The following is a 12149-nucleotide window of genomic DNA, read 5'->3' on the forward strand; positions in this document are numbered from 1 at the left end:
GCTGAACAGGTTCCCGAACATGCAGATTTTCATCTCGCCACGGGCAAGGTTTCACGTTGCAAAAGACTTCGGACACGGCGGCATCGTCATCTTGGCAAAGAAGCCGGACTCAGTCCGAGCATGTTTATGAGGTGCCAAAGCCAAGCATCGTGACAGGACAAAGGGGCAAATGGAATGTCAGTTGTCTAATTACTGCAGCTTTGGAGTTCAGGTGGCCTCTCCACAGCTTCCGAAGATCACGATCTCGCCCGAATAGGTCACAGTTTTGGGGAAAAGGCATCTCCTAACCACCACGTAACCGCGCTGCGTACCCAACAGGCGAGGGCTTCGTGTTGAGCGCCAGGTGCTGACATGAGCGGCGGCCGGCGGCCAGCTCCCACTCACACCCCTTCGGCAGGCTTGACCCAAAGAGGCAATGAAACGACAATACTTGCGTCTGAGGAATCCATCTCCACCGCGGCCCACCAAGCAAGCGCCCCGCCCAAGGGCCCGTCTACGGATGGAATGAGTTACGTTGCAGGAGGAAGAAAGAGAAAGGGAAATGTGTGACTGAATGCAACGCGCGAGCAAGGCCTTTTTGCTTTCGTGTCAGAACCATTGGCTTTCCGATGTTCGGATGCTGCGGCCAATACGACGCAGCGCGGAAGTGTTCCGGACTCGGAGACTTGTTGGAGACTAGAAGTTTTCTAGAAGGGCCAAAAGATCTTCGCTGTTCTCCTTCGCTGCGGGCTCGGGCCACCTGGGTCCCGACCCGACGCTAGAACCAATCTGTCCGGACAGACGACGCGACGGGGTCAGCTGAACGGAGCCCATCAAATGAACCAACTACTTCGACGGTGTGGACAGACGGTCTGATCGGCTGCCAGCTCAACAAGTGCCGCTCGCAACAGAACCTTGGCTCTCTGGATCTTCCCTCCCCCCAAAAAGTTCCTGGAAGCAGAAACGAAAGGACGAACGTCAGTCGCTGTGCAGATGTTGACCGGGGCGAAATAAGAGTTGGAGTATATCTCCAACACTGCATGACGGAATGTGAAAATTATTTCAACCTCACGGCACAAAAAGGGGCGTGACGAAACACCGCCAATCCCTCTCCCGACTGCTCGGTTCCTGCCGTAATAATGGACGCACGCTTCTTGGAGGGCCAAGTCCGACAGCCACTGGCCGCCGTCACTCGTCAAACCTTTCTCACACCAGGATGGACCATCACACCAACTCGAACCACATCGCCTGCGTCACGACGGTTAAGGTGCTCCGCGGAGATGCAAATTTCTTATCGTCAAGGATCCGAGGCAAGCATCCATTAGTGCGTCGCTAACCTTGCCTTACCGCGCAGTTTGCAGGGATGCCGTCCAACGCTATGCCCTTGGTTTTGTTTATTGCAGCCTGGCCCTCCCTCCTAACAGGACGGCCGCTTTCAGGCCTGCTGTTGCTGTTACGGCACTTCACCTGCTCCCGTCGCTGATCATTGCGTCGCTACTGCTCGAAAGATGCCAACGCTTTAGGTTGTCCGCTAGAAGCTTCAGCGCGCGGGGGGGGGGGGGGGGGGATGCAGTCTACCTAGCAAGTGATCTATCTGCTCTGTCGAAGACCCTCAGCTTGGCGATCATCCGCTGGGGGTCACTGTCCGATGCTTCTTATCTTCGGCTTCAAGGGAGCCCCCAATCATCGAGTTGAATGCCCTCAGCCTCACTCCGGAGAGCCAGAGATGCTCTCATTTCATATTAAGCGATCACCAAGCCACACAACGACAGACAGCCCGGCTACCAGAAACGTTTCTAACGTTTCGCCGGCAACGGTACATCGGCTACATGTACCTGATGCCACTGTCGGAGGGTGGGTGTGTGTGCCGCGCAACTGGGCAGCAGGTTGGAGCTCTCCGCCGCCCGGATGCTGGCTAGAGCTCAGGTGATCTGAAAATTTGATCGATGCGAACGTGGCTCCGCTCTTGTTCAAAGCCCGGCCCCAGCTTCGTCCGATGGCCGCCAGAGGCGATCAGTCGCCAGCTGCACCGGCTACCGCGAAGACGCCTGGGACGTCCGACGTCTTGAAGAGCTTGGTGGAAATGACCTCTTTCTTTGCCAAGGATAGTCGTGGTGATGTTTCTGGGCGCAGCAAGTCTGTGGTCTGGATGCCCTTCGAACCGCAAGGAAGTGCTTGTGGAGCATCTCCGGTTCGGAGCCTAGGAGATTGACCTGATGGAACTCTAACATTGCATCACCATTTAGGTTCATCTGCGACAACCGCAACCCGCAGATTCCATGAACATGCGAACTGGCCAGGCAGGGCAATTGGTGGTGGGCAATTCCATCGCGCATCACAATGCGTATAATTACCTTCCCAATCTCCTGAGGTGCATGTCCACAAGGGAAGCGCTCGACTGTGATTCACTGCCTCCCATGAGCTGCTTCAAGCCGACATTTGGCTGAGAACTCATTGTCAACGGCGAACAAGAGCTCTCGGTCCGAACCAACCATGGCGTTTCCTGGAGCAGCTGTCGCGTTGAACATCCAGGTTTTGGCGCGCGAAGTGTGCCAATTCTGCAACCCTGCCGCGGCAATCCGACGAGGATGAGTCTGGATAGCGTTAAGGGCAAGGTTCCCCGAGGCGACCCCTTCCCTGGGCCTCGAGATGAGAGCCTCGAGAGCCAAGGGGTGATGCGGGCCTGTCCTGGTCGGGTGCCATGAGACCTGCGTAGGCTTCAGGAACGTGATGGGAAAGCGAGCTGGTGGTCAGAGAAGCCGCCCCAGCCCAATATCGCGTAGGGCGTGATGGACAGCCACATCGTCTCCGAGACCAGTCGTCTTCAGAGACCCATGGCCTTGGACAGAAAGGAGGTTCTGGACCAATGACTGCCCGCTTTACAGGACGAGGCGAGTGCCTTGGTCTCTGGGCCCAGCTTCTTCCCACCCTTCTCCACGGGCGAATCCTCATGTTAATGCTTCGTGTGCCACAAAAAACTTGCCAGTTAGGCCAGGGGGCGTGTACGCGGCTTTTTTGGGGGAGGCTCCTTAACACCTGAGAAGCAAATGTGACCTAGAGTCAAGTACCCCATTCCCAAAGGCCATATAACCAGTCCCACCCCGAACCCCCGACTGCCTGTTGTAAAGGAGTTTGAAAAGCTTTTCCGGCCTTTTGCGACCAAATTCCCTCGTCATTGAACCCGCCTTTGGAACTGGAACTGGAACTGGAACACCTGATTTGCGAGAAACAAACGGGCAGATCCAGACGCCGTTGAGACCGTGTTAGTTGTCAGAAGGAAACTACGACCGAACGTCAGACAGTGCGGTCGAGACAACGCTGCGCTACGACACATTCGCGCGCTGCAAGCCACCATCACGTCCCCTCCAGAAAAAAACGCACACCTCTACGACCGACCCTCCACCGTCAGGAGCGGGGTTTTCTAAGCCGGCGCAGCCTCCTCGCGACCTGTTCTGCGAACCTGCATCGTTTCTCTTGAGCCGACCCGAGCCAGCTCTAAGCTACTGGTCTTTCGCAGCATCCAATCCATCCATCCATCCACGAGGCCCGAAGATCCTCGCTTCCAGTCGTCGTTGGGTTACCTTCCGGAGCAACAGCCCCATCTCGTCCCTTAATCGATCATCGTGTACTATTTGCTGGTCGTCGGTCTTCGTCGTCGTCGTCGTCGTCGTCGTCGTCGAGGTGCTACAGCATACTAGCGCCGCCGGCTGGATCGTCCGGAGAAATAGAACGAGAGAGAGAGAGAAGATTGACATCACGCGGCTCATCGTCATCTACTGACCACCAGGTCCTCTTTCCCCCTTCACCTTGTTTCTTACCCTCTCATATCGTCCGGGTGGCATCCACCACCATTATCACCAGTACTCACTCACGGCTTTGGCCTGCAAAAATTGAGACAACCAAGCCAGGCAGGGAAACGCCTTGGCAATCCAGTCCCTCCAGACGTTTGTTGCACTACGTCTGTACCAAAACGTGGAGAAGACACTCGGTCCAGCTGCACTGGCAAAAAGGATACAGAGAAAAGACGGACGAGGGAGACGAGCAGAATCCGTCTTGTCATCGTGGGCTCGCATTGTGGAAGCAGAGCATCCCGCCCTTTTTAACAGGAATAGCGACCTGGTCAAGCTTGGCCTACAGCGTCCCCACACCCCCCCCTGGCGCTCTCCTGATCTCTCCTCTCAGTCTCACACCCCCCTTCTCCGAGTCCCTTCCTCTCTCTCTCTCTCCCCCCACCGTCGCCCTCACATTCATCCTTCACCCCTCCCCGCTCGCCGCTGCACGCCCACCTCCCACGCCGGCGGCCCTGTTCGGTGGTGTCTGGCAAGTCTGGGTCTAGGCGAATGGCTGAGGTGCCCCCCCTCTTCAAGCTGGCAGTTTATTATCATTACATAAAAGACCGCCGCTCTCTTCCATTTCCTTACACACTGCAACCTCTCATCGCTGCGTCCCTTATCTCTGGGCTGGCAAAAAACAGCTGTCAAAGATTCACCTGAAGCTCAATTGCGCCCGCTTGGATGCCTTTCCCCCCAGTCACAGTCTCAGCTGCGCACCGCTCTGTACCTTATCTGGCGACTGCTTAGATTTTCCCACCCTTTCGAGGTCCCGTCTACCACGCTGTCGGTTTCGCCCCAATTCCTGTGCGGGCGCTCGTAGGCGCCACTGGGCATCTCTTCCCCCCGGATATCCCTTTTTCGGGCAATCGTTTACGACCCCGTCCCTGCTTGTCATCTCTTTGCGCCCGCAACCACGCGCAAACACCCTTACAACGAACACTTGCAGAACATCGTAGGGCTGGGAGTGTGGAACACGCGACGTCACAACGGCGTCCTATCTACAGATCCTCCCGTGCTTGCTGCCGCCGACCGGCGTCCTGCCTCAACCCCCGGCCGAGATAAGGCATGGCAGATAAGATGTCCATCGACAACAAAGATCCCGTCAAGGAGGACACTCCCGAGACCACGGGCTCTAGTCCCGAGGCCGATCAGGCCGGTGCTGCCAATGGCACCTCGAACAACGCCAATGCTGCCACCGAGAACCAGCAGCCCAAGCGAAAGGGTGGCCGCAAGCCCGTGAGTAGATCTTTTTCTCGTCACCCTCACTCACTATCCATCTATCGCTGCCCTGTCTGCGTCTCCATCTCACTCAACACCAAAATATTTCCCCAGACTTTTGTCTGTGTCACACGCCATAAGGTTTCCACCTGGGACGAAACCTTGTTTGATCCCGTCTCTCGCCCAATCGAAGGCTAACTGGAGACCACAAAGATCTACGCCACGTCCGAGGAGCGTAAGCAGCGCAACCGTCAGGCCCAGGCCGCCTTTCGCGAGCGTCGCACCGAGTACATTAAGCAGCTCGAGGAGGCCATCCGTGTCCATGAGTCCAACCTGCACAACCTCCAGGCGGCTCATCGGACCGCTGCCGATGAGTGTCTGATGTTGCGTTACAAGAACTCCTTGCTGGAACGCATCCTCTTGGAGAAGGGTAAGTCAATAACGTGGCATGTCATCGCCGACCTTCTGTTAACACTCCACCAAAGGCATCGATGTCCAGGCTGAACTTCGAGCCAAAACCGGCAGTCCCAACTTGGGGCCGACCCATGCTCCCCAGAACATGGTCCAACCACCACCCATCCAGCGTGCCATCCTGAATCGACATCACCAGTCGCGACGGTCCAACTCGAGCATTGCCCCGAAGCTCGAGCCCGGCATCAGCAGTCTGCCTCCGCCAATACAGGCAGCTCATTCGGCCGCGTCGCCCAAGGGTCGACCTACGCCATCGTCACACTCCAATTCCCCGACGAACACGGCGGCGTATGGCAGTCAGCCAGCGCTGTCGCCAGCGGCCTCTGACCACGGCCCGCTTCGCGCAGGCATGGCTCCGTCCATGAAGTCCCAACTGAGCCCCATGGGCCCCATGAACCCAGCCGCTCGAGCTCACATGATGTCCGGCGGCCCTCCCAGGGTCGGCAACAACGGCTCATATTATCCGACACCTGGCTTCCAGAACCACATTGAGCAGCTAGGTAAGCCGGTCTCTTTCCCATGTCGCAGAACTCTGTTGTCCTAGTCCTAACACCAAAGCCCAGAACAAGAATATGATGCTCCTGCAGATATGATTGAGGATTCCGAGATCGATACCCCGAGCGGTCCCGGTCCATATCCCAGCGGCTTCTCCGGCGACGCGTCACAACAGATGATGCCTTCTCCAAATTCTGTCGGCCCGGGCCAGCACATGACGTCTCAGGGCGAATCTGCGCAGCCTGCCCACACGACCCAGGGTGCATATCCTTCCATGACCCAGCTCTTGGATACCGGCATTGACTGGGATCCCTTTGGGCTGAGCGCCAGCATGGCCTTCCCGTCTCAGTTCTCTTTCGACACGAGCAACATGCGGTAACACTATGCCCCACGCCAACCAGGAGTCATCAGCAGGGTCCCTTGAACAGGAACCGACGAAGTCCGAGACTCTACTCACTAGGTGACAAGGGGGAGAGGGCTTTTCAAATGTTCTATCACGGCTCTTGCGGCCAATGTTTTATTGCAAAAAGAAGAAAAAGTAATCATGTGAAACGGGAGGTTGCGGCGAGCGAAAAACTCGATACCCGCAACGATACGACATCAGCATTCGGAAGGCGAGATTGGTTTTTTTTTTGGGACGAAGCATATAGCAGCGTCCGTAATCACAACAAAGCGAAAGGGGGAAAACAAAACTTTTTTTTCAAAGATGGCTTCAATACCCGCGCCGAGCGGTCATCTACGGGGAAAATGCGACCACGACATAAAAAGTACAACACCAAACTGTTTTGGTTTCTTTCGACAATAACGGACATGTCAACTGGGCGGCGGAAATACCCCACGAGAGGTTAGGCGGCCTGCAGTACTTGTCTTTTTTTGCTTTCATTATAGGGACGGGCTACGGAGGAAGCCTAGTCATTTGCTTGCTTTAATGGCGTTTTTTTTCAACATCACAGTCGATGATGGCATGGGGGAACATGGAGGAACGAAAAAAAAGTTTTTCTTCTTTTCTTTTCTATTTTATTGGCTTCAAAAAGTTACATATTTTGTCTTGCTTCGGTCTCGGTGCGTCTGCTCCCAGTGTGAAGTGGCTCTTTGTCATCCGGGCGATGGCTCTTCGACAATAGCTCGTCGTCGTCAAGGGAGGGGAACCCCGACGCGAAGTTGAGATCGGCCGCCGGCGAAAGAAGTGGGGCACGGGTTTCCAGGACCGAAAAAGGAGGGGGGGAGGGCATTGCGATATCCACGCCCTCCATCACAGCCCGGTGCGGGCATCGGGATCGATTCCGCGCCGATTCCTGGGCTAGGGTTGAGTCACTGGCCGAAAGAGGCCTTGGCTTGGGTCTGTTTTTGTTCGATACTGTACGTTTATAGAAATGAAACATCACGAGCAAGCAATGAGAATTGCGTAGCTGCCGTTTCTGACAAGTGATTGGTTTATGTTGACTGGGCCGGCCTGCATATTTGGTACTATCTTCGTCACGTATGCTGAGTGCTTCGCAACCCGGGTCATATGACGCCTGCCTGTGCCGGGGGGGCTTTAGGTAATGAGCTAGGTATCCCGGGAGCTTGACTCGACGGGCGGGCTGGGCGAGTCCGAGGCCCGGGGGGGTTTGCAAGATGCGAAAGTTCGGGGACTCCCTTTTCCCGGATTTCCTGTACATATGAAGGCTCGGCTTTGTTGGACGACACGTGGAATGAGGGTGTGTGTGTGTGTGTGTGTGTGTGTGTGTGCGATGGGCCTGGGCATGAAGCTTGTGTCTTCCCTCCTGTGTCCTGCAGCGTAACGAGATTTGTCAAGACGAACGAGCAAGCCCCTTCCGATCGAAGGAGGGATAGACGTAGGTCTGGCCAACCCGTACTACCACTCGTTGCTACCACCTGCGTAATCGAGGCTTGGCCGGGTTGCGTTATGCGCGCTCCCGGATCTTTGTTGGTCATGAAATGTCAGAGGTGCCTTTGCAAAACCGATCTACCGTGGCAGGTGTAACTTTGGCTTTTTGGAAGACGACCCAACAGGCCAATTGGAACGTCCTAACCCGCGACGTTTAGTAAGAGTTATGTCTGGGGTACTGGAGCCCGGCAGGGAATACAACGTACCTGAGGCAGGCTCCCATCAGTGAACGATCGGGGTCCGGAGTCGGGCTGGAAAAAGGGGAGGGGGGAGGGGTTGGTGTCAAGGCGTGTGAGGTGACGTGACGGGGGACCGGTATTTACACTAGTGTAGCACGTCGGCGTGGTGTGCGTGTAAGAAGCCGTGCCTGACGGCGGCCCCAGTCCCCGGATGGGGACCTTTGCGAAGAGAGAAAGACCAACAAGAATCCGGGGACCCCGTTTTGTTTGATTGATTGCATTGCTCTCCCGTCGAAGCCGTGCGCAGGACTCGGGGAGGGAAGTCGATGGGTGGGCTGCCCGTTTGTCGTGACGGGGGGAGGTGGGGAGCAATCACCTAATAATTATGTTTAGGATGGAAGGAGAGCCACCAGCCCGACGGGGAGATGGATCTTTGGAGAGAGGGACAGAGTTTCGGTCCCACCGTTGGCCTTTGGGAATTACGTAAGTGGGACTTTGTTCTGTGTCGGGTGCGTTGGAAGAGGAATACGAATATGCGAGGCGTGAGGGGGTTTATCCCCTTTGGAGGCGATGGATGGATGGAAGGAGGCTTCCTTTGGCTCGTTGGAGGTCACTTGTGTGGAGCGGACCAGGAGGAAGAAGAGCGAGAGGAGACGGGAGCTGAAGCCCCGTTGGCCGGCGGCCGAGGGTCGGGGCGGCCGGGCTGGTGGAGATGAGGTTTCGGGACGGTGGTTTTGAGTTTTGATTCTGGGCCTGGACTGAAGATGGCTGGCTGGGCGGAGGGGTTGCCGGTTAAGGATTGGGAGTTACGCGGATTGCTTGGCTACCTTACGGCAGACCAAGAGATGTGATAAGATTGAGCGGTGATGGTTCTGCACGGAGATCGTGACGTCGTTGGAACAAGTTTGTCTAGGAATCAGGCAGGAAAGAGTATGGGTTTGTCAGCTTCTGGTCTAGGCCTTCAGATGACGGGCCGAGTGGTCTGAGCCAAGAGAATCAATCAAAGGCTCTCCGAGATGATGTCCTTGGCTTTGGTGATTGGGATTGCATTGTCGACGTCACCCAAGACAGATGGATTAGGGCATACCGTTTGCTCTGCCTTTCTCGAATGTGCTTGTCTTGACTTTACCGAGGACTCTAGAGTTGACATGACGTGGAGGGACTGATGAGAAACTGTGACGTTTCAAGGACCGTCGACATGCTTGGCTTGGTTGGAGTGTTTGCCGGGCCAATGCTGTGTTTCCGAATTATTAGGAAACTCTTGTTGTTTGTATCTAACAGTATTGGACAATGTCCCTTCGGAGGCATGGCCATGGAATATGGAGGTCAGATTGCTTTCTGCCTTGACGTTGTTCCCGTCAGGTCGGTTCTCTGTCAGAGGCTTTTAATAACGAGGAAGAGCGCATATTGAGTGTCATTGTATAAATAGGCTTACACAAACACCCTCCTATAGCTATGGAGTTGGCGTGTACGATTATTCTGCCTTGCGAGACCTCTCACTGTTGAGTATCTGATGGTCCCATTGCAGTTTCGATAAGTTACTGTCCTTACTTTGAGCCCATTCGAAACAGTCATCCTCCCTTGCAAAAGCCACCAGCCTATCCGCATACAATAATGGGATTTAATCCGGTATGTTGTCATAAAGAAACGCTGGATATGACCCTTCTTGTCCTGGAGAACGTTTCACTGAATCAAAGTTCAGTCTTACGCTTGATGCTTATACCATGTGTCAAAAAACGTAGTATAAGGTCAAGACACTCGGGGGTGAAGTATATGGTAAGATGGCGACTCAATGGAGCGGCGAACTTCGTGGCTCAAGCGTTGCTTCTCAAGGCATCTGACTGCTGGTTTCGGGGCTTTACATGCTCACCTTACTTCCCACCTTGACTCTTGCTTATCTTTTGTGTTGACAGTCTGGGTTATCTCAACTCTCCCTCAATATGCATGGTGGGGCTTGTCAAGTGAGGCGTCACCTAGGAGTCATGACTGCATGTGATGTGTAAGAAGCTGTTCACGGCAACTGCTCACTTCAGCTAAAGCGGACGCCTTTATTGAGCTTGCTCAGTACCAGTTCTGGAGCATCTCTCCTTAGAAATAACGCTCGAGCTTATGTGAAATTGTGGCCCATGAGAGAGACTATAGTCAAGAGTACATATTACTAGGTTGCTTGGAGGCACGTTGATGGGAAGGTTGACTGTAACCGGGTTCGCATCTAATGAAGGAAAGAAATAATAAACTGTAGATCATCTATCAACCAACCTTTCAGTCAATTGTTTTTCTTTGTCCACTCCTGACGAAATGAACCTCTGCTTCTATGTTGCACATTATTACTCCAGGAACATAGGATCGATGGGAGCCCCTCCATCCGGCTATGGATACATATGTAGGCAGAAATGAGGTCGTCGGTGTGTGCTTTGGAGTCCTCAGATTGCTTCTTCATTCAGAGTACAACACTCCATGGACAGCAGCAAGAATGGGGGATGGTGAGAGCTGGGAAGTATTTGATGGTAGCAGCATAATGACCTGTGTTAGAACATTAGACATATTCGCAGATTGGACGTGTCCCTTTTATGGCGTTAAACAAGAATGCCATGCATGGGCGTCATAACAAAAACACGTTTGATTCTCGCCACAGCTTGAACACAAGGTAAACACAAGTTTAGGCTATGAGGAGGTATAAATAAACAAACACGGCTCAATGGTTAAGGCCAAGATTCAGTCTCCTGGCTGCCGTTTGACTCCTACTGTCTGGCCACCACTCCCGTACGGCGCTATTGCTTGTCACTACTTATTATTCCCCAAGCGTGCTCTCATAGAGGCGCCGTGAGAAATGATAAAATGATTGAAGCCCAAACGAGGCGAATTGTGAGTTGAAGGCAACAGTCTTTGGATAAAAGGGAAATAGGAGTGTGAAACGTATGGGTCGCGACTGCCTTGCCTGGGCGATGGCTTCACCCACGCGCCTTTCCACATAGGCAACTTCTACATAAAAACCCCTGCCTATCGGCTTGGTAAAACTCTCTCGAATTTTTCCTCTGTATTGGTCTCAATTAAGACCGACCAACGACAGAGATCTTCGCGTCACTTCCTCATTTGCCCACCTTCCACCTCAATACAAAAATACCATCACCAAAACCCGTTAACCTCAACATGAAGACCAAACTCCGCGCCTCCGACCCCGTTGAGATCGTCGACCCAATCTTCCTTACTCCGCGTCCAAAGATAGGCCGTGAGTACAAGGCCGCGCTCAAACGGCTCCTCCGCGCCAAGGTTGGCAGCGTGCGCGAGGAGGACAAGCCGCTGCTCCAGGCGGTCATGCCCACGCTCATCCGAGCAGCCAACGACCCGCTGATGCCGGACCCGGACCGATTCTATCAGGACCCGGAGTACTCGCCTGACTACAACAGCGTCTTGCGGCTGGTGCAGCAGTTGCGGGCGTGGTATGGTCCTAGGGCGCATTTTCATCGATGAGGGAATGGTGAACTCGGCAACGTGGAGTTCGCGATGGTCCAGTCAGTCTTTCTCAGTAAATTTGGTCTTCAGGTTCATGTGCTGATTAAACATTCTGTTTGGCAGTCTGCAAGGGGAGTCAGATTCTGTAGTGGGCAGTTACGACATCAATAGCGGCGAAAAGGGGCAGGCGCAGTAGACGAGGTCGTGGGGTCGATAAACATGGGTTATAAACGTAATAAAAACATCACGATACCTAAAGAAAGCGAGTCACATGATTAATTCAGAAACTTCTTGGCCTTCAATGCAATTGAATGAAAGACGTGGTGGTGCCAGTTCAATACTACACCGTCCGCCCATCCTCAATCCTAGGAGGTGCTGACGCTAAACCTCACCACGAGCAAGTTTTCCATTGCTCCTCCACGTTCTCAAAACACCAGACCCAAGCCGAAAGAAGGGGTGTGGGATATTTAATACCAAAAGCCCTGGGCATTCTTCAACAACAGCCTCAGTTTTCGAAGGGATGGCTTGAGGCAACGGGGCCAGATCCAGCGCTGAGTGCGGCGGAGGTGAGTTCATGTTCCGACCTGTTCCAGCGAAGCCTTTCTTTTTGTACCTTTTCTTAGTTTCTCG

General features: G+C 54.1%; 2 protein-coding genes across 2 annotated transcripts; both read left to right on the top strand.

Annotated features, from left to right (window-relative positions):
• Positions 1–4889: 4889 nt before the first annotated feature.
• ColSpa_04103 (uncharacterized protein) lies at positions 4890–6375 on the top strand (the record flags this gene model as incomplete). Its single annotated transcript, XM_049270315.1, has 4 exons — positions 4890–5048; positions 5244–5460; positions 5516–6001; positions 6065–6375. The coding sequence occupies 4 exons, from the start codon at positions 4890–4892 to the stop codon at positions 6373–6375; spliced, it is 1173 nt and encodes a 390-aa protein (XP_049126272.1).
• A 4841-nt stretch (positions 6376–11216) lies between these two features.
• On the top strand, positions 11217–11537 carry ColSpa_04104 (uncharacterized protein; the record flags this gene model as incomplete). The annotated part of the gene is made up of 1 exon (XM_049270316.1): positions 11217–11537. The coding sequence occupies one exon, from the start codon at positions 11217–11219 to the stop codon at positions 11535–11537; it is 321 nt and encodes a 106-aa protein (XP_049126273.1).
• Between the last annotated feature and the right edge of the window lie 612 nt (positions 11538–12149).

This window comes from Colletotrichum spaethianum (assembly GCF_022836535.1).
Source record: "Colletotrichum spaethianum MAFF 239500 DNA, contig08, whole genome shotgun sequence".
In the NCBI taxonomy this organism is placed as follows: domain Eukaryota; kingdom Fungi; phylum Ascomycota; class Sordariomycetes; order Glomerellales; family Glomerellaceae; genus Colletotrichum; species Colletotrichum spaethianum.